Here is a 22,052-nt window from a genome sequence, read left to right on the forward strand (position 1 = left end):
GGATTATTTTTCCGCGGAACCGCCGAAAACTAGCGGTCGGGCACGCGCACAGCCGGCAGGATAGCGGCTCGATCCACGTCGCTCGGCCGAAGAAAATTCGAACGACGAACACATTTATCGGGGAAATATTGGAATTAAATCCCTACGCGCACGTGCTCAGGGAGGCGAAACGCCGATCAACACCCGCTGTTATTTGAGTAGAGGGAATGCTCACGTGCAGGCCGGCACGCCGAAGCGGGATGTTATCAGGCGGGACCGCGGCACTGTTTAGTATTTCAGAAGCCGCTGGCCGTAAATCCAGCCGCTGTAAAAATAACTTGCGCTCCGGGCAACCTGGCTTTCCCAATAAGTCTCGCACAGAAAAAATTACTTGCGCGGCGAGACTGCGAGACCGGGTATTTTAACCCCTGTATCTTAACACTTATGTATAGTTGAAGAGGTTCACCAGTCACGTAAAATTAACAGTTAGTAGAATATTCCTCAATCAGTGACTGTTTTTGAAAGGTAGAGGTAAATGTGCTCTACTACCTTTCAAAAACAGTCACTGATTGAAGAATATTCTACTAACTATTATATATAGGTATTTGATTCTATGAATTATATATAGATAGTTAATTCTAAGTGTGCACTCACCACACAATGATGGTATGCGAGATACATTTAGCTATTAGTACATTGTTAAGTATGGCATTCTCATCTAGTGATGTGTACTGTAGTATAGAGCTCATACCTTACCACATAAGGTACAGTGTATGTGCCTGGGCAACAGTAACAGACTCTCCCTACGTTACATGTACGATAACCCCACAACCTGCAGCAGCTAACTTACATGCTTTGGGCTACAACTAACGGACACACACATTTGCACAGTCTCGGAAGGACAGGGCTCAAAATTCAGTTCTGGGGATAGGTGCACTGGTGCACCCAACCTAAAAATTGGGTGCACAAAATTGTTTTGGGCGCACCATAAAAAAATGAAATAAGTAGAATGTCAGCAAAAACTAGAAATATGTTTCTTTTCTATAGAAAAATACTACAAGAAGGATTTTCTTATTTTTCTGACACTTAGATGTCAAGAATATGATGCATACTGGTATACATTTAACATCTTTACATTTGTAAAGTACAAGAATATTTGAGTGCACCCAAAGAAAAAAAATTGGGTGCACAGCTCCAAATTTGTGTGTACTAAGATGCACATGCACCCAGTATTTCCAGGCCTGTACATGATTGGGTAGTCTCGGGGGGAGTTCACTAGATGGACTTGATCAAGACACTGAAATGAAATTGAATTAATCATTACTCTGTGCGTCTGGCAGTAGGCTGGGTGTTTCCAATCAAGTCTGCATCGCGTTTGCACACCCAGATAGCTGTGCATCGCCGTAAGCAAAGATCGGGGCCTTCTACATGTCCCTATTTGTGCGTGATTAAAAGCAGTCATCACTGTCACACCCAATTAGCTAATGAGGCTACAAATTAGAGCCAAGCTGGCTTCTCTAGCCGAGCGCTGAGTGTATTTGGGGGTCCTGCCAACTTGCAGGGCTCGAAATACTGGGTGCATGTGCACCTTACTATACCCAAATTTGAAGCTATGCACCCAATTCTTTTTCTGTGGGTGCACCAGTGCACCCAAATATTTCCTTAGGTTTAACGTATGTAAAGATGTTAAATGTATGGTAGTTACAGCATATTCTTAACATCAAAGTGTCAGAAAAATAATAAAATCATTGTTGTAGACTTTTCTTTAGAAATGAAGCATAATTAGTTTTGGGTGACATTCTACTTTATTTCATTTTATATGGTGCACCCAAAATATTTTTGTGCACCCAATTTTTCAGGTTTATTATTCTATTATTATTCCCAAAACTGAATTTCGAGCCCTGCGAGTGCTGAGTGTATTTGGGGGTCTTGCCAACTTGTGTGACATCTGTGATGGGTGGAAAGCCTTTGTCTGCCGTACTTGAACCTCACCATCAGAGGGGCTTGCCAAAAATAAATCTGCCTGTCCTGTTTAAAACCCTTGTCCTGCAGAGCCAAACAATTGTTGTTCTGCACATACAGTACCATCTGTATAGCACCCTGTACAGATACTATTTGGGGGTATTTCTCGTGCAACGCATCACACCGCAGCGAAATGCAACGAATGCGGCAGTAACTATGCCACCGCAGGGCAAAAAAAATTTGGGGGTCTAAGACCTAATCAAGACATGAAATTATTGAAAAATATTGGTTAAAAAATGCCAGCAGGACAAGGGTTAAACCGTGACACTGAAATATAAATACAACTGAAACCTACAAAGGAAAACTGTTGTCTTCGTTAAGGATAACTTTCCTGATGGAATAGTGTCAGTATAATTGTGAAGTAAAACAATCGAAATTCCTTTTGAATTTGTTGAAATTTCTTTTGAATGCTTTAGTCACGGCTGCAACCAGAATGAATTATCAATCTACAGTTGAACACCTCGTCTTTTAACATTAATGTAATATATTATCTTCCCTGACGGAATAGTAGCATTGTACAGTAAAAGAACCAGAATTCCTTTTGAAATTATTGAATATCTTTTGAATGCTTTAGCCATGGCTGCAACTAGAATGAACTATCAATGTACAGTGAAGTACCTACGTCTTTTAACATTAATGTTCCTTCAAACCTTAAGGGTTTTCCGATCACCTGTTCCTCGTATATCAGTAATATATAATGCTGTATTGTAGTTCTATTGCCTGTACAAAGACCTGTCATAAAAGCGACACTAAATCAGAGGCTGGCGTTAAGTGTGGCACTTAAACGTACTCCGGCTAATAATATCTTCTCTCCACCTTCGAGTAATGGATTTCCAAGTGTTCAGTAACCTGCTTAGGTCAACATCATTGGGTGATACGGTTGGGTTACTTTCCTTTTAACATTATAGATACTCAAATTTATTTCTGTGCAGGCATGGTAAGTAATGTAGCTTGAAACAGCGTTATGGCAGGTAGTCACACAGCTACGCCACATTTACCTATAATGAAATCTCCTGGGGGGACCATCAAAAATCAACCACTGAAAACTACTTGTCATTCAAACTGCATCTTACTCTTACCAGGACAGTGCTGGTAGTAATTAATAAAGAAATGATGTTCAAGTGATACTATGCAGCGTGCAAAATACCTGGTTGCCCAGTTGCCCCGGGCAACCAAATTTTACTTGGTTGCCCTATTTTTGAACCTAGGTAGCCCAGTGTGCTACCTGAATTTAAGAATCTCCCCCCCCCCATGCCCACTTGGCTTGCACCACTGTATCTGGCAGATGCTTTTTAATTTTAGGTATTAATGGCTATTACTAGTATCAGTTAACTAAAGGCTGTTAGAAATATTGTCAAAGGCTTATGTATGTAACATTACTTAATTTGAGGAAAGTAGTAACTTATAGGTGGGGCAACCTAAAATTCTGATGGGCAACCTAATTTTTGCCGTAGGTTGCCCACTAGGCAACCTGGTTCAAAAAAGTATTTTGTACACTGCTATGCATTACAAAGCTATAAAATATATATATGATGTAAATATTTCGGTTTTGGAATTATTGGTTTGGGAAGGTTGTATTATATGGAGGCTTGTGTATTTGAAGAAAATATTTCCAAACTGCTGGTAGGTTTTATAATTAATACACCTCTGTAATACCAGGGCTCTCCCCAAGCAATTAAAAGCAAGGGTGATCCCCTTCTCCCCCAAAATCCTAGCACCTCTCCCAAAATGTTCAAGTTCACGGTTTTATCTTAATATTTTCATGAAAACTTGGTTTATCGATTTTCTCCTAACGGAATTGGGAGCACCCCTCCCCTAAGAATTTCTGCGGAGACCTCTGAATTACTCTGAATACACATAAGTTTCTGCCTACAGGGCCTTATATAGAGATATGTTGGTTCTGGTACTAAGTGAAAGAGTAAATAGAGGTTGAAGAAACCTGCTGTTAGGCCACACCAATTTAATTTCTTGGTTAACAGATTTTTCTAGAAAAATAATAGAGCGGGCGGGCGAAAAATAAATACAAACAGGCCTAGGCATCCTATTATTGCCCAAAATGGTTACAATAGGAGCCATGAAATCAATACACCAGGCTGCAGGCCTGCCAGGCTGGTTCAAAATTGAAACAATGAATTTTTAACTTTTAATGATACCACTGCATTGAAATATGGGATGTCTGTAACAAGTAGTAAGAAAAAGACTGTTTGTTTCAGGGCAAAATATGAGCATCTTGCAGTTGATTCTGAATTTTTATTTTTATTTGCAAATCAGACAAAAGTGAAGCGGCGAATCCGTTAACCAAGAAATTAAATTGGTGTGGCCTTATGCTGGTATTATCAGCTGGGCCAACAGTTCAGCACCAGGGCAGGGAGAACCTAATCTCATCTGTGTGGGTCATCTTATCTCTAACAGAATACATGGGAATTATCAATAGTATCTGGGGCAGAAATTCCATATTTCTGGTCAATGATGTATTTATGTCGAACAGTGTCTGTTGGGCTGGTGCCCAGTTTATGTGTGAAGAACAATCAATGAAGATTTGCACTTGCCAGTTTCATTGGATTTTGTGCATGTCTTTATTGTTGGAAAAATCCTTTGTCTTCGATCTGGGCTTACCCATAGGATAAACTTTTAGATAATTTTCTAGTGAACATCTTTAATACAGAGTCCGGCAATCCTTCAAATATTACATGTCACTCAGGGCTGGAAATACTGGGTGCATGTGCACCTTAGTGCACCCAAATTTGGAGCTGTGCACCCACCCAAATTTGGAGCTGTGCACCCAATTTTCTTTCTGCTCCCGAATACTTTTTCAGGTATTTTTGTACATATCAAAGGTATAATAGTATACAGGATAGTCTTGTCATCTAGTAGTCAGAAAAATAAAAAATCTTTAAGATTTTAAAGTTAGCTCTCAATTCAGAAGAGGAGCAGTAAGATCTGTTATTAGGTTTTGTTTCATGTGGTGCACCCAAAAAATTTTTTGTGCACCTATTTTTTTAGGTTGGGTGCACCTGTTCCCAAAAATGAATTTGGAGCCCTGGGTAGTGTATGGTTATTCACACGCCTGATTCTCAGAACCATCAACATTCTCCACACAGGGAGACACCTTTCATTTTCTATTCCGAACATCACCTGCTAGCATTTGAAAAGGCCACTTCATGTAAAAATGGCTGGGCACCAAAGACGGGATAGGAAAGATTTTTACTTAGCATTTAGTACTGAAAGTCAAATGGTATTACATATGTACATATGTTTATGCTTGACATGTCTTTCTTAGAGAATATGATTTATAACATTGGAATTATGATTAATATTTATCTTTGATTTTAATGTTTAGTTTTGATTTTAAACAGTTGTCTTCTGTGGTTATCGCTTAATGCTACGTTAAGTCTTACCAAGTAAAGCTTTTTTAGCAATGTACTGTATGTAAATCATACATTATTTCAGCTGATAATGGCTGCTACTGTATGTTTTGTATGATGTGTACTTGTATTTTGTATTGGAAATAAACCATTCATATGTATTTCTGCCGACACTCTGGCCTCCAGGGACCCAGGATGAACCTTAAAATTGGTGGAGCCACAAGTTGGAGCAGTAAATTAGCGGCAGCAGACAAATTATGTGGTGAGACCTGCACTGTACTGTGCTGGTGTGGGCGGGGGTATTTCAGGGGACACTTTCATGTTTCATGGCCACCCCACCTGACTGTTCCGTGTGTTCACATCTGGCCAACATGGCCGAGGAAATCCTTACAAGCACGATTATGAATGCACCTAGAGGAGGCCCTCAAGCCCTTTTCCGTGGAGCGTAATCGGCCGTTGTAATTTTACGTAGAGCGTAGACGGACCGCTCCAATATTTTTGCGTAGAACGTATTCGGCATTTTAATTCTACGTATTGCGTTGTAGCCACTTGGATTTATCGTAAAGCGTAATCGAGAGGTTTCCGAGTCAGCGTAGAGCGTTGTCGGGACCCCCCCTTGCAGGGCCTCCTTAGACTGTTACAATCTTCATAGCTACAGAACAGAAAAAAATGTACCTGAAATATAGCAACATGTCATATCTACCATTTGTAGCGAATAAAATGGCAGCATCTGCATCAATATGATTTTAAAAAATAAGTTTTAAAGTTCACAGCACAGCATTGTGATTCCTTCTTCGCCTGATGATTTGCAAGTTTCTAAATTTGTTCCCTCGTATTTCAGTGTCAGCGTGCAATATACCTGGTTGCCTGGTTACCCCGGGCAACCAAATTTTACTTGGGGCAACCTATTTTTGAACCTAGGTAGCCCAGTGTGCTACCTGGATTTTAAGGATGCCCCCCCCCCCAAAAAATCACGCCCACTTGGCTTGCACCACTGTATCCGGCAGATGCTTTTTAATTTTAGGTATTAATGGCTATTACTAGTATCAGTTAACTAAAGGCTGTTAGAAATATTGTCAAAGGCTTATGAATGTAACATTACTTAATTCAAAGAAAGTAGTAACTTATAGGTAGGGCAACCTAAAATTCTGATGGGCAACCTAATTTGTGCCGTAGATTGCCCACTGGGAAACCTGGTTCAAAAAAGTATTTTGTACACTGACTGTGACTGAGCGTTCACCTGCAAATGGCGGGGGAGCAGGTGGGCTTACCTGCCCTGATGCGGTTACATCTGACTCAAAAGATGTTTGTAAGCCCGGTGAACACCACTAAAATCTGAAGACAGGCCCCCCTAATAGGATTAACTCCCGCTGATGACTAAACTCCTTGTTTTGCTGAAACTCTAGACAGCGCCAGAATGACTCTCGCACGTCCATCAACAGCACTTCTGTTCAGGAACAGGCCGCGGCACAAAAAACGTCTTTCATCTGCGGTAGGACTTACTACATCACAGCCTTGTCCTGGTAAATGGGTGGGAATGAAAGGCAGCAGGGCTCAAAATTTTTGGGAATAGAAAACCTAAAAATCTAATAAATTGGATGCACATTTTTTTGAATGCACCATTTTAAAAGAAAACCTAATATTAGTAATAACAGATCTTACTGCTCCTCTGAAATGGGAGCTAACTTCAAAGCCTTAAACAAGTATTACAACAAAGATTTTATTATTTTCTGACTTAGATGCCTAGAATATCCTGTGTACTATCATACATATACAAAAATACCTACAGAAATATTTGGGTGCACCAATGCACCCACAGAAAAAAATTGGGTACACACCTCCAATTCTGGGTGCAGTAAGGTGCTCATGCATAGCCTGAGTGTCAGCCTTGTTAGCTTTCGTCCGCTACCCAAGATCCGCTCCCCACCAACACTCAGGCTAGCACATGCACCCAGTATTTCCAGCCCTGGGCAGGAATATGATCAGGACCTCCATTCACACACAGATGTTCCCGACCCCCATCGTTTATTGAGTGTGTCTTATCGGGTTTGCAGCGTTCGGCGTCGATACACAGACGTTTTGTGAGCAGGCACGTTCTGAGTTTGCGGGCGGAACCGAAGTCACCATTGTTACCTCCTTAAACCAATGACCGGCGGTGTGATACAGGACAGGTGTAGAATCACAATGAGAGGACTTGTTCAGTAGGAGCCTGAGTCTGAGTCTCAGCCTGTCCTCAAATTCTGGCCTCTCCATTTAGAATGGAATAGCACTGCTCAGGGCCGGAAATACTGGGTGCAAGTGCACCTTTCGTGCACCCAAATTTGGAGCTGTGCACCCAATTTTTTTTTATGTGGGTGCACCAGTGTACCCAAATATTTTTGTTGGTTCACGTATGCAAAGATGTCCAATGTTAACATCTAAGTGTCAGAAAAAAATTTCTTTGTTATAGTACTCTTCTTTAAAAATCAAACAAAATTACTTTTTGCTGATATTCTACTTATTTTATGTCGTATGGTGCATCCACAAATTTTTTGTGCACCTAATTTTTTAGGTTGGGTGCACCACTGCACCTACCTATTCCCAAAAGTGAATTTTGAGCCCTACAAAAACATCAGCATCATACCAGAAGGTCTGGGCAAACTGCCTGCTCTTATCACGACCTGCTAATGAGGCCACCTGCCTGTAGTGCAAAGAAAACTCCCTCTTCAGACCCCAACCTTATCTAAACCCTATCTGCTCACATTAACACCTGATGGCCTTTCACCATGTGAGGTCTGATCTGAGTACGTACGCTTTTCTGATAAACACTGGAAGATAAACTGATACAGGAAGGAGGCAGATCATGCATGCTTTTCAATTAGACAGTAGCCATGTTGAAACATTGCCAGAGAGATGAAAATGGCCATCAGCATAGAGGTCTTTATTGTACTGACAACTCAGCTACTGTAGTGTGAGGTCTGAGTATGTACGCTTTTCTGATAAACAGTGGAAGATACCCTGATACAGGAAAGAGGCAGATCATGCATGCTTTTCAATTAGACAGTAGCCATGTTGAAACCTTGCCAGAGAGATGAAAATGGCCATCAGTACCAAAGTCTTTATTGTACTGACAACCTCGGCTATCATGCGATCTGCAATGATGAAGTGTGTGACGTGCGAATCATAAATAAGGCAATTACGTGCGGAAGCACATCCTTCTGGGAAGACGTTTCAAAATGGCTGCATGAATCGTGACGCATAAATCTCGACTGGAACGCATTTGTTTGACAGCATGTCTGGATTTTCTGCGCTAGCCATAATCACTGAGGTCTTTCCCATGTAGGCTGACTGAAGTACGAGTACAGTTGTGAAACCATGAAGACAAAATAAGATCATGAGTGCGTGTTGTTAGAAACAAAGAGGGTGGGGAGACTGAGTGCTGGCTTGCATATGAACTGAAGGTCTGACCCTGACCTGAAGGCCCTGCCCACGGCCCCACAAATGAACAATATTCCCTTCTATGAAATCTGACTGGCAGAAAATTGTGCTGCGCGGAGTTGGCTCTCACTAAGACCGGTGGAGGGTTTGGCAGCATTACCAACACACAGAACTGGAGTCAATAACAGTTTTTCAAACCTATTTGCGTAGACAGATCAATATCTATTTCTGCCAAAACGAACCCACGCAAAGGGACCTACCATAAACAATGGGGGGGGTCGCACTATTGACTCACTAGATGTTTATCATCAAACGGCCGAGTTCCATTTTCCTGCTAATTAAAAATTAAAGGCAACTGACAGTAAGGATTATACATGTAGTCGACTCAATTAAAATCTAGTTGTAACCATATAAAATAGAGTAACTAGGATCTCACTATTGACTCACTAGATGTTTATCATCAAACGGCCGAGTTCCATTTTCCTTCTAATTAAAAATTAAAGGCAACTGACAGTAACGATTATACATGTAGTCGACTCAATTAAAATCTAGTTGCAACATACAGTATCTGGGCGGGCACAGTTTCGAGACAAATCAACTGATATTACATCTGAATATGGAATTTAATTTGTATGCGAGTGTTGAACATTTTTCTCCGTAGGTATGTCAATTCTATCAGGCTCACCCTGGGATATTAACGCATGTCGACATGTGTTGGATTTTTTTTACAAAAATAATTACCATAAACAGGGCTCGAAATTCATTTTTGGGAATAGGTGTACTTATAAGCACCTTACCTAAAAAATTAGGTGCACAAAAATTTTTTTTGACACACCAAATAAGATGAAATAAGTAGAATGTCAGCGAAAACTAATTATGTTTCATTTCTAAAGAAAAGTACTACAACAATGTGATCTAACAACAATTAGATGTTAAGAATATGCTGTACACTACATTTAACATCTTTACATACCTTAACCTTCTTCTTTGGCAGTTCAGTCTACGATAGACTAACCAGTATGAAAAAATTTGGGTGCACTGGTTCACCCACAGAAAAAAAATTGGGTGCACAGCTCCAAATTTGGGTGCCACCCAGTATTTCGAGCTCTGATTTATAAAGAAATGTCAGACATTAGGCTGATATATGTTGAAACTACAGGTCCTTGTGCTGGCCTGAGATCAAACATGACATTTAAGAAATCCCAGACTCCACCCACTCATCAGGATACAACACAGGTGCTGTGCGCAGTGCCTCTCCCAGGGCTGGAAATACTGGGTGCATGTACACCTTAGTGCACCCAAAATTGGAGCTGTGCACCCAATATTTTCTGTAGGTGCACTGGTGCACCCAAATATTTTTGTAGGCATTTTTTTACATTTTAAATATATAATAGTATACAGGATATTGTCAAAGTGTCAAAAAAAATAATAAAATCTTTTTTGAAGTGCTTCTTTAAGATTTTGAAGTAAGCTCCCATTTCAGATTTAGCCTTAGAAGAGGAGCAGTAAGATCTGTAATTAGGTTTTGTTTTATATGGTACACCACCCAAAAAAATTTGTGCACCTAAATTTTTAGGTTGGGTGCACCAGTGCACCTATTTCCAAAAATGAATTTCGAGCCGCGAGCCCTGTCTTCCATTGTGGATTTGTGAAGCCTCCTACATTTGGACATTCCTCTGCACAGTTTGCATGTCAGCCCTGCATGAGGCGGTCATGTGAGGGGACCAAAAACAGGTCAAGCTTTTTTCTAAGATGTTCAGACACAACACCAATGTCTTGTATCACACAACCTGATTCTGTCACTTGTTCCCAGAAATTTTGGCCACAGTTCCGAGTAATTGCTCCAGTTCATCATTTCTTAATTCCAGATTTACATCATCATTAGTTTAGACAGCATTGGCATCATTCTTTAAAGGTTAGTCACTCTTCCAAACGGTGAAATTACAAAGCCTTCCAAGAGGGTCACCACAGGACCAAAGGTCTCGCTCTCGAAAGACTACAACTAACTACACAAGACAGGATTGTACAGTTCCTTAAACAACTCCAATTCAAATACACCACCAAGATAGAACTATCGTAGACTGGAACTCGTTGCCACCAAGCATAGTTGGGGCATCATCACTAGAAAGCTTTAAACAACTCCTGCAATCAAATGTGCAAGGATTGAGTGTAACAAGTCGTTCGGTGTGATATAGCTAGCTGCCGCCGCACCGCATGCCTGTGATTGTGAAGCTGGTGTGTTACGCCAAAGGGGGGATATACCGGCTATACTGATACAGACACAGAAACCTGGGCATTCCACAACTATTCAGCAAACAATGAATCAAACATTTGTGACTTTCCGTAATTCCCAGTTCTCTCTGCAGGCCCGAGAAGCTCCTGCTGCTTGTAAGAGTCACAAATGGAGACTAAAGAAACAGCTGGCTGGTCAAATAAGGCTAAGTGGCTGTTCCGTGTCCTAAAATGGAAGTTCCTGCTGCTCCAAACCACGTCCAACAACGGCAGTTGGCTGCTATACTATAAAGGGGCAAAGCAGAAAACTGAAAGTTTTCCTTGGGCCAACAATTGGTTGTCACACCCCTCTGCGGAAAACCACAAAAAGCAAACAACTTTTTATCACAGCTGCTCAGCCGTGCACACTTTGTGGTGGGGTGTCATCAACCCCGGAAATTCTTGAATAATCGAAGAGTTCAAGTCTGTCATGCTTCTGCGCTTGGAGCTTGAAAAAAATTTTACTTACGACCTAGGCTAGAACACTGCTGGCAGCCACAATATTGCAAAAATTCCCTGTCTAACTGCGCTACACAGATTATAGCCTCTAACAGGCTTCGGGAGGTGACTGAAAAGAGTAGAAATCGGCCAATAGAGAGATAGAATGCCGAGGGAGTTGGTCCAGTAGAGAGAACCGGGTACGGCAAACAGTGAACTTCTCTCTAGCGAACCAACTCCCCTCGCAAGTTATCTCTCTATTTGGCCGATTTCTACTCTTTCCAGCCGCCTACAGAAGCCTGGTAGAGGCTACAGATTGTACTGTACTAACTTTTCTTCTTCATCCCTGGTGAGACATAAAGCTATGACTTTTTCTTTCCATCCAAGACTGTACTTTAGCAATGCTAAAATATCTAGCAGGCTCAATTTCACCAGTACATGTGCATGAGCAGTGTACATGTATGCAAGACTGAACATGTACACTTTCTGACCTGGCCACCATCATATCACACAAAAACTCTAACAGCATACTGTATTGGCATATTCCACACATTGTTTAATACAGCGTAAAAGTCAAATCATCATACTACTCATCACACACACACAAGGCATCAAAGGTTTTTATGCTCTCCTGAGCATCAGTGAAGATCGTTATGTGAGGCTGTTACTTTGTTAGACCATCTAGCTGCAAACTGCACAGTCTTGGGCACCAGACAGTATTGACTTTCTCTAACCACAAAATTGACCTTTTATTTGGAGGTTGCACATTAAAGATCAGGTTTACGGCCCAAGAGCGTGGAATCTTGTTACCTGGAGCTCCGGAGCTAAGCTGGCAAGCGCTGAATCTGCATGCGAGTCCTTCACTGTGCATGTGCACATTTGTGCACCTAAATTTGGAGCTGTGCACCCAATTTTCTTCTGTGGGTGCACTCAAATATTTTTGTATTTACGTAAAGATATTTTAGTATTTTTATCTGAAGTGTCAGAAAAACAACATCTTTTTTGTACATTTTGAAGTTAGAATTTGGGTTCATCAGAATTTTAAAATTTTTGGTTTTGCTGACATTCTACTCTATTTCATATGGTGCACCCCAATTTTTTTGTGCACCCCAATTTTTTAGTTTGGGTGCACCAGTGATCTTATTCCCAAAACACGAATTTCGAGCCCTGACTTTTTCTCTGAACAGTATATTCTAGGTTAGGGTACAAACAGCACTAATGTAATGTAATGGCTGGTTACAGAACACTCCAATCCCACTCAGACAAAAGGCAGACAGGGGAAACATGATACAGATGTCACCACCCATATTGTGTGGAACATCTCGTACCCATGTTAATGGAGAATTGGATACACAATATCCCCGAAACCCTTACCTGTTTGGTAAACAGGACAGGCATTTCTAGTTCGATGACTCCTTTGAACACACAATTTCTCTAATGTAATTCTAGTTGAACTTGAAATAATTCCATTAAAGAAATATGAGGTTTCTTCTATACTGAGAAGCTCGAAATTCATTTTTTGGGAATAGGTGAACTGGGTGCACCACAAAATTCTTTTGGGTGCACCATTATAAAACAATCTTAACCAACAAAGATTTCATTACTTTTCTGATACTTAGATGATGTCAAGACTTTGCTGTATACTACTATACATTTAGCATCTTTACGTATGTTTCTTCTGTCTTTGGGAAGCTTGAACATGTATTAAATTTTTGACCTTCAGTGTTTTTTTTCTTCAAAGTAACATGTTTTTGATGAGAGGGAATTAGACACTTCTTGTAGTTCTACTGGGGACTACCCTCAACAGTTCTTTCAACAATACATGTTATTCTGCTTGGCTGGTGGCTTTTCCGCACGATCGCATTCCAAATTGCATTATCTCCTCAAACATTGTTATTTCAAATTGAATGCTGCTTGGGAAATAACGACACATCCTGGATAAGGTGGTGCTTGAATGAAATTTAAAAAAAAAACACCATATTTAATCAATTCTACTGCTTCCTGGCTAAGTCGTAATAATACTTCCATAATCACCCATTTTTGGTGAGCTGAACCTCACTCTTCCCTGCTTGATCCTACATGTTCCCTGGGTGCCATAATATATTTTGCATAATAGCAACACTGGAGTGGATGGCCAGAGAGAAAAAATGCGTTTCAGATCACCAAATCAGGGGCCCTTTGGGAGCACCATTACTGGTGTGACCGTGGACGGACGACATTATAATTTGTTAGCCAGAATAATTTGAAGTGGGGACGGATTTTGACCCGTAAAGATACAGCTAAAATTTATCATAATTGAATCCCATCCTACACGTAAAGGCGCCCTGGCAAAGATCACGGCATATCGTGCCATGTTTGACTGACTCGATGTCTTTCTAATTATGTAAATTGTTAATTACCCCCAAACAGAGATGTGTGCGTCTCTGAACTAATAGTAAAGACGTCTTTACTCGAGCAAACATGGACGCAAGGCTCGCAACAAACAGTTAGCTATAGCAGGCTAGGCAAGCACAAGCGCTCAGCTGACGAATAATTTCAGTCATTTTTCTTGCACCGTACCCGAAGCGAGCTATGGTTTCCTTTCACATGAATAATTACTGAATAATACAAAGGGGAGAATTCTTCCCTTTCGCTTGCTCGCATACCGTTATGAGAGATTGAGACACGGGCTTGTCAGAAAACAGCGACGTTTTTCAAGCTAGAAAATATCGATCTGAACGAGGCGGAATTTTAGCCGTGCCAGGCTCTCAGTGCCTACTCAATGAATCTACGCCATCTATCCGACCTACAGCAGTTAAAAATTTAGCAGTAGTGGGTGAAATACGGGGCAGGAGAGCAGAGAACATGCTTGGTGCGAGGTCTCAGCTGTGCACGGGCGGCATGACAACATGCTAGCCTCCGTAGGGTATCCTCCGTAGCAGGCTTAGAGAACTGTGGTAGTGTGGGTTTGGTGGTCTTCGGCTGTTTTCTGATTACCCCAGTTCTAAACGGGGGTAACTATTCAACCAGGCCGGCTATGTTGTCTATATGCAATCAGAAAATAGCACATAAAAGCTCCCAAAGACTATGAAACCCCCCCAGTTTTTGGCATGCTATGGAGGCTAACAACATGCGTGCTGCTCGCCGCCGTTATATTCCCACTGAACCGTAGGGCATGGCCTGTGGCCAGCAGCCGCGGCACTTCTTGAAAAAGCTCTTTCGTTTCTCACCTGCTAATCCAAGGAGCGCCGCCGCAACACACAGCAGAAAACCCAACCGCAGAAACATCCTGTCTGCTCTCTCTCTCTCTCCTTTTTCTCTCAAGTCCAAGGCTGCACGGTACTGCACCTCCCACGGCACAGAGTCGGTCGGCAAACTGGGCCACCACTTCGCACCGAAAAGGCGAGAACAGGCTCCAACAACCCTCGGAAACTACTCCGCCTACCTGCAGAAAATCGATATTTTCACCACAAGTTAAACAACACCCGACACATTCAATGTCTACAAAAGTCAATATTACCTATGATCAGGATTTTTATGCGAGTAGCAAAAGTTAAAATGGGAAATGTGGGTCTTACAGGTATCAGGACTACTTCTTTCCCAGCGGAGGTGCACGCAAAGCCTTTCTCCCCGCCAAATTCGACCGAATTTGACCAAAATTCATGCAAAGTTGCAGCTCGCCGTGCGCATGCGTAATCACCCCGCACGCCCAAATATGGAAACCCCGGCAAAAACGTTCTTCCGCCATGACGTCATGTCTAACACGTTTTCCTTCCCGTCATGCAGCGGAAAAAACAACATGGCGGCGCCCATTGCAGGTAAAAAATGTGTTTCTGAGAATTTTTCTAACGCAAAACTACCATGTTTAGCAAATCTTGGATCATTAGGAAACACACCATACTTCGCGATCTGTGCAATTTGTAATGATTGCTCAGCTTATGGATGCTTAGAACTGACTGGGTAGTCTGGCTTTCACTAAAGTTGAGTGCGCACACATGCTCTTGGTGGGGAGGGGGGTTTTGTCGTCTGCTACACTGCATGTTTTTCTGTGACACTGGGGTGAATGAACAGAGTTTATCTGCGCTATGTAGAGGAACTCAGTCAGAAATATCATTCTCAAGATGACCAAGCGAAAGTTATTGAGGAAAAGGAAGCTGAATGAATTTTTCTTAGCTTGCTATATACGCTAATGTTTTCATAATAATTTGCAGCTTAGTGGCAGCAACTGTTTTGCTTGCAGTATTTTACATAATTTAGCCGTATCAACTATTAGCCCTATGTTGATAGGGCTAATGTAAAAGACTGCAGGCAAAAGAAGCCCTCCAACAATTGCCGCCACTAGTTGCAGTCATCTCTTAATCTCCAAGCAGATCCTTGGGTCTCAAAAATAGAGTATCAAATTGGCCAGACAGTATCCAATTGGCCAGAGAGGGACCAAAGATGTGGTATGACAACAAAAATGGGCCATTCCCCCACAACCTCTGCTTGGAGTCATCTCTGGCATCTTATATCATGTACCATGGTACAACTGTCAGAGCTGAAAGCAAATGATTCTACACATTCTACATCTCTATCTGTATCGGTATAGCCGGTATAACCGCCCTTCGGCGTAACACACTAGCTTTGCAGGCACGCGGCGCGGCGGCAGCTAGCTATATCACACCGAATGACTTGTTACACTCAATCTTTGCACATTTAATTGCAGGAGTTGTTTAAAGCTTTCTAGTGATGATGCCCCAACTGTGCTTGGTGGCAACGAGTTCCAGTGTACGATAGTTCTGGGGAAATACGAGTTTTTTAATAACTCAATTCTTGGTTGATAATTCTGATATTTGAAGCCATGACTGTTTCTTGTTCTTTTCTGGGCTGGTATCAGATACTTACTAGATAGTGGTTGGTACGTCCACCAGTTTATTAGTCATTTTGTACATCAAAGTGGATGTTTTAGGCAACGGATCAAAGAGTGAATCACTGTGAATGCCACACAAAAGCAAGCATCCCAAAAGTCTGTTTACCCACCAACAGAAAAGTTGGGATCTACCTCTTGTTTATATAAACAGAACCGCTCCGTGTGAAGCCTTGAAACTCACATGGCTCTCTGTGCGATGAAGCTGTTAGTAGTGTTACTTATTTAGATAGCTACGAAGATTTCTTGTTAGATCTCTAATGCAGACTTGTATCAGGATAAATTGACACCTGAGAACTAGTTTATTGCAAGTTGAGAGACAGACCTTCTGAACTGTGCTGTACCCTTTGACAGCTGTTGCTTACTAAACACATCCATGGTCGCCTCTGATATACATGCAACAACTGTGACCTCAGGGGGGTAACCAAGTCAATTGTGTGTCAGATGTGGTAGTTGTGGTATGCACAATTTTCATATCCCAAAATAAACTGTTCAATAAATTTTACATATTTTGGACAGATAGGCGTGACAGATTACGATGCTGTTCAGGCCTCGAAATGAACTTTTCTTCCTGTTGTCCCACTCCAGCACTGTCCCAAACATAGAATTCAAATGTTTGGAAGTGAGGATGAACTGTCCCAACTTGTTTTCTTGCAAGTATTGTATGACTTCAACTTATTTTGCTTATGTTCTGACTCCCAGGTGCACTATAATTGAAGAGTAGACAGGAAATTCGGAGGGACTTTTCCGGATCCAAAAGCCGGGATGTTTGCCTAATATTAACAAAAGAAGGGCTGAGTCAGACATTCTGATGTTGACTATTTATTAGTGTTCCCAAAATGTCCCAAAGTGTCTTTTTAGTTTTCCCAGCCTAAATTTTAGTGGTCGGTGGCCATCGGACCACCTTTGATTTTGAGCCCAGTTGTTGTGTAATCTTTTCTGGAATGTTCCATTTGTAACGGCCCTGTCGTGACAGGACGTCGTGTTGTTAGGTCCTCACTCCTGCAGCTGTGCTTATAAAACCAGGGACGTCGTTACCTACAATATCTCAAGAACTCGGTTAAACCAACATAAACATATTTCACTTTCACTGACTCTTGGGGTCATAAAAGATCAGAATGATTGATTGAGCCAAGTGTGTTTATCAATTACCTTTTAACTTATCAATCTTTCACAGTATTTAGTAGTTACTGTTAGTACCTTTTGCAGACATAATAATGTAATATATAATATCAAACTTTATCATAAAGTTTATGATTTGTGGGGTCGTGTGGCATAACCAAGAGAGCCTGGGTTTGAGTCCTGACATGCCACCGATCTTGTCCCCTTGGGAAAGGCACTTAACACGACTTTCCTCACTTAGTCTGCTGTCCTGTATACGTCCTCTCTGTTGGTGGTGGCATAAAATAAGTTGATATAACTTGAGTGTGCCATCACCATGTCTTGTCATGACATGTTGGAGTTTAAAAAAAAAAAACTCTGAGATTTGCTTTGTAACCAAATGCTATTTGTCCTGTTTGCTGCGTCTAGGGGTGCACAAGAGACTGAAAAGTTGGGAGACTCCATGGCGGGAAAAGCTGAAGCTGGGTCGTCTGGCCTGGAAGTCCAGAAGGGTTGTACTTCCCAGAAGAGAGCAAGTTCTGTTAGACTGGGCTACCGGCACACTCATCCAGCACTATGCAAAAAAGTAGGCTTGTTTTTATCATGCAGTTAGTACATGCCTGTAGCCAGGATTTTGGTTTGTTTCTTCCTACTGTCCAATGGACCAGTGAGCGCCGTAGGTGTGAGGCAAGTGCCTAACTCCCCCGGAAAATTTTGAAAATTGCCTGCCTGCCTACCTGCCTAAATGCCTAGGCCAGAACTGGCCCCTTGCACCTCTTCACTTTCTCCCTCCAGGCAGCACGTTCCTTAGCCTTCTGTTCTGCGACCTTGAGGGGCCATCCAGTGTCAGTCACTATTTGGTCCCGCCATCTTTTGGGGGGTCTTCCTCTGGGTCTGGGATTATTAAAATCCTGATGGTAGGCCCGGTTTTGAATTGAATTGAACCTTTTCAAAATTTCCTGCATTTTTTAGAAGACTTCAAAGGAGAAAAATCAGAGAAAAATGTGATTCCAGTCCCGCTGATGATACAAATCACTCCACTTTTTAAAGAAAAATCTTGGACCTTTCAACGTGTCTTCCGAACCCCCCAAACCTCCCCTGGCTACGGGCATGCAGCAGTGCAACATCCTTTGGTTGCAGCCAGGTATCAACAGACCCAAACCTTAGTCAGCATGAGCTGATATTTGGTCAATAATAGATGAATAGCCAACAAATGGCTCCATGTTTTGTATTTTAACTTTATGACAATTGTCAGATGATACCTCAGTTGGGCTTTTGATGAGTGATTTTGAATATATCTTACCAAAGTTGACTGTTAAAAACCACATTGTAGTGCACCAGATAGAATGTTTCCTGTTTCTGCGTAGTTTGTAGCTGTGAATGTTTTCCGTAGTTTGTTACAGTGTGACAGCATACGTGTTGTAGTTATATAATAATAATAAAGTGGTTTATTGTCAACTTGTCGACTGAAATTGTCCACAGATTGTAGCCACATGAGTGGCTGAATTGATGTAAGGACATCACAACGATGTACAAGTAGTAGACGTTCAGAATTACAACTCACACAGATACACTTTAAAATACACACTAAAATAATGCATTAAAATAACCTATAGTTAGATCTTGTTATTAGTTATATAAGATAATAATAAGATCTTGTTAGTAGTTTGTTGCCATTCCTGCTGCACCTGTGGTTGGTTCTGTATCACCGCAGATCAGGTATTCACCAGGTCAAGGTTCGTCCCGTGACATGAAGGGTAGAATTTACCTCCGTGTTGATATTGCCTGAGGCTAACACATGTCAGTCAGGCATGTCTCGTTTTGTACTATAAGTATATATTGCAGGGCTGGAAATACTGGGTGCATGTGCATCTTAGTGCACCCAAATTTGGAGCTGTGCACCCAATTTTTTTCTGTAGGCGCACCCAAATATTTTCGTAGGTTTACGTACATGTATGTTAAATGTATAGTAGTATACAGCATATTCTTAACATCTAAGTGTCAGAGAAAAAATCGCATTGTTATAGTACTTTTCTTTAGATGAAACATGATTAGTTTTTGCTGACATTCTACTTATTTTATCATATATGGTGCACACAAAAAAAAAATTTGTGCTCCTAATTTTCTAGGTTGGGTGCACCAGTGCACCTATTCCCAAAAATGTATTTTGAGCCCTGTATTGTCCTGTATCTATGTACCCAGGGCCACTCTGTAAAGCAGTGCTAAGCCACTGAGTAGTGATACCCTGGTTAACACAGAAAAAGAAAAGAAAAAGGCATGATGTAGAGTGCCAGAGAATTCTCTAAAACTTATTCGGACCCTTTGTGTTCTGTTTGTGAATGAGTGAGTGAGTGAGTGAGTGAGTGAGTGAGTGAGTGAGTGAGTGGGCGGGCGGGCAGGAAAACGAATGAACGAACAAACAAACAAACAAAATGAAGAGTAATATACAATGAGCAGTTAAATAAGTTGTACATCATTGTAAGTGCTGTTGGTACCTTTTCCTTACAACTTACTTTGTATGTGAATTGCAGATCTGTGCTGGAAGAACATGTACTGCAGGACATGTGGCTCTTTCTGGAAGACATCCTGAAAAGTGCAAGGCTGAAATCTTTAGCACAAAGTGGATCAATTTTCCTAAATTCATCTTTCAACCAGGTACATTTGCAGTAACTGTTATTATAGCCAGCGATTTTAACAGTAATCAACTAGTTCAGTTTTTCTGCCAATCATACACTTGTGTCTGTTATAAACACATCAATCACCTTCAGGCTAAGTATTGTAGTAAGAACACTAATGTTACAATCTATAAAATTGCATCAGAGGACAAGAAGCATAATAAGTAAGAAGTTAGTCTTCACTTAGTACTTCTTTGACACCACAATATGTAGATGTATATTAAGTTAGTATAACCAGTACATTATAAGTGTATCTTGTTATGACATGTTGTTTCACCATATGAGGGGGCCCGCAAGCCCTTTTCCATAGAGCGTAATCGGCCATTGTAATTCTATGTAGAGCGTAGACGGACCGCTCTTCGCATTTTGCGTAGAGCGTATTCGCCGTTTTAATTCTACGTAATGCATTGTAGCCACTTGGAATTTATCGTAAAGCGTAATCAAGAGGTTTCCGAATTCAGCGTAGAGCATTGTCGGGACCCCCCCCCCCTTGCAGGTCCTCTATGAGCATTGTTGTCCTTTTCTGTTTTTCTGTTTCTTTATTGGGCCAGCACTGGTTACCACATGTTGTTGAACAACCTTGTGATTTTTGACTTGCATTTTATCTAGGTTATTATATCGACCCTGTCCAACGCCTGCCAAGCAGAGCTAGAGGCTGCCAACATGAGCAACATTCCGTCTGTTCTAAGCTGTATGGAGGCCATCCTTACACAGTCTACCCTGGCTGCTGTCCTACTGTCCAGATATGATACATGTGTGAGTTATAATGCTTTCCTGGGGTTCTTCTGACAACAACTTCTTTCTTCTACCAATGATTGACAAGATATCAAGTACTATGTTTAATGTTTCAAGACCCTCCATTACACTCACACACTCACTGTCCGGTTTATTATCTGTGGCTTGATGGGAGCCTGCCACTTGCCTCTGTCCTGTGGGTTGATGTTGTCTAAGTTCAAGTGGTGGAGGTCCTCCCTTATGTTGTCAAACCATTTCTTCTTTGGACGACTAAAGAAAAATAAACAATAATCATTACACATGTATTATATATTAACTACATGCAGCTGAAACATGTACACCTTTCAGTGAATAAACTTGTAGAAAAACATTTAGTCACATTTAAAACATTGTTTGAACCGTAGTATAAACTTACTAGTCTTAGTCAGATTTTTTTCTCTATATTGTTGTGCCTTAATTTATGCTTTTTTGCCTTTTATTATCTGCTGCAGGTTGAGTTGTTAAAGTCCATGCTGTTCCTGACAGTCAGACTGTGTGTTACTGGTGCCCATGACAGCATGCCATGCCTGCTGTCCTTACTGGTGACAGTCCTGGACAGGTGCACAACCCTGCGATGTCAGCAACACAGACATGCTAAGGTCCAAACACAATATACAAAGTCTTCTTTCCAGTTAATCACTATACGGTAGTTACTGCTACCTGTATGCCCATGCTTTTGTTTCGTAACATTCATAAGGAATAAATGATGTTTGATTAGCTTTCAATAAAGTTGTCTTGAAGTTTATATATTTGTTTTCAGATAGCTTATATGAGTAGTTTGTTAGTTTAGTTTTTTTTTTAAGTTTACTTTAATTTAGTTTTTAGGTTTTTAGTTCAGTTTTTTTAAAAAAGGGACCTGTATGCCTACTCATCTGTTACATCAACAGGAGACTTCAACAACAACAAGAGTTAGTTTATATTGCCTTTCCTCTGTGTGCAGGTATTTCAGACTATGTGTGATCAGCTGTTGTCCCCGGCCGTCTGTTGTTGTTGGGTTCTAAACAACCGTTCCAAACTGCCGTCCTCAACAACAAGCGACGTCATCAGCAAGATACAAGAACACCTGCACCAAGGCCTATTCCTCAGGTAGAGAGATTGACTACGCCAAAAAGCAGTTACTCAAGC

At 41.3% G+C, this 22,052-nt stretch overlaps 2 protein-coding genes across 3 annotated transcripts in view; one reads left to right on the top strand and one right to left on the bottom strand.

Moving 5' to 3' along the window:
- The window catches only part of LOC109484054 (neural cell adhesion molecule 2-like), a 40,663-nt gene extending 25,489 nt beyond the window's left edge, over nucleotides 1–15,174 (bottom strand). The window contains exons 1-2 of one of the 2 annotated variants that reach the window (XM_019787248.1): nucleotides 15,050–15,172; nucleotides 14,702–14,916 (exon numbers count right to left, since the gene is read on the bottom strand). In XM_019787248.1, coding sequence (XP_019642807.1) covers nucleotides 14,702–14,759 — 58 coding nt within the window. In that variant the 5' untranslated portion in view covers nucleotides 14,760–14,916; nucleotides 15,050–15,172. Of the gene's footprint in view, nucleotides 1–14,701; nucleotides 14,917–15,049 lie in introns of both variants that reach the window. The other variant, XM_019787249.1, reaches the window with a different exon arrangement.
- A 27-nt stretch (nucleotides 15,175–15,201) lies between these two features.
- Nucleotides 15,202–22,052, top strand: part of LOC109484055 — a 29,188-nt gene continuing 22,337 nt past the window's right edge. The window contains exons 1-3 of the mRNA XM_019787250.1: nucleotides 15,202–15,289; nucleotides 17,908–18,064; nucleotides 21,868–22,013. Coding sequence (XP_019642809.1) covers nucleotides 15,252–15,289; nucleotides 17,908–18,064; nucleotides 21,868–22,013 — 341 coding nt within the window. The 5' untranslated portion in view covers nucleotides 15,202–15,251. The remainder of the gene's footprint in view (nucleotides 15,290–17,907; nucleotides 18,065–21,867; nucleotides 22,014–22,052) is intronic.

This window comes from Branchiostoma belcheri, unplaced genomic scaffold, assembly GCF_001625305.1.
Source record: "Branchiostoma belcheri isolate BF01 breed outbred unplaced genomic scaffold, Haploidv18h27 scaffold68, whole genome shotgun sequence".
Lineage (NCBI taxonomy): Eukaryota > Metazoa > Chordata > Leptocardii > Amphioxiformes > Branchiostomatidae > Branchiostoma > Branchiostoma belcheri.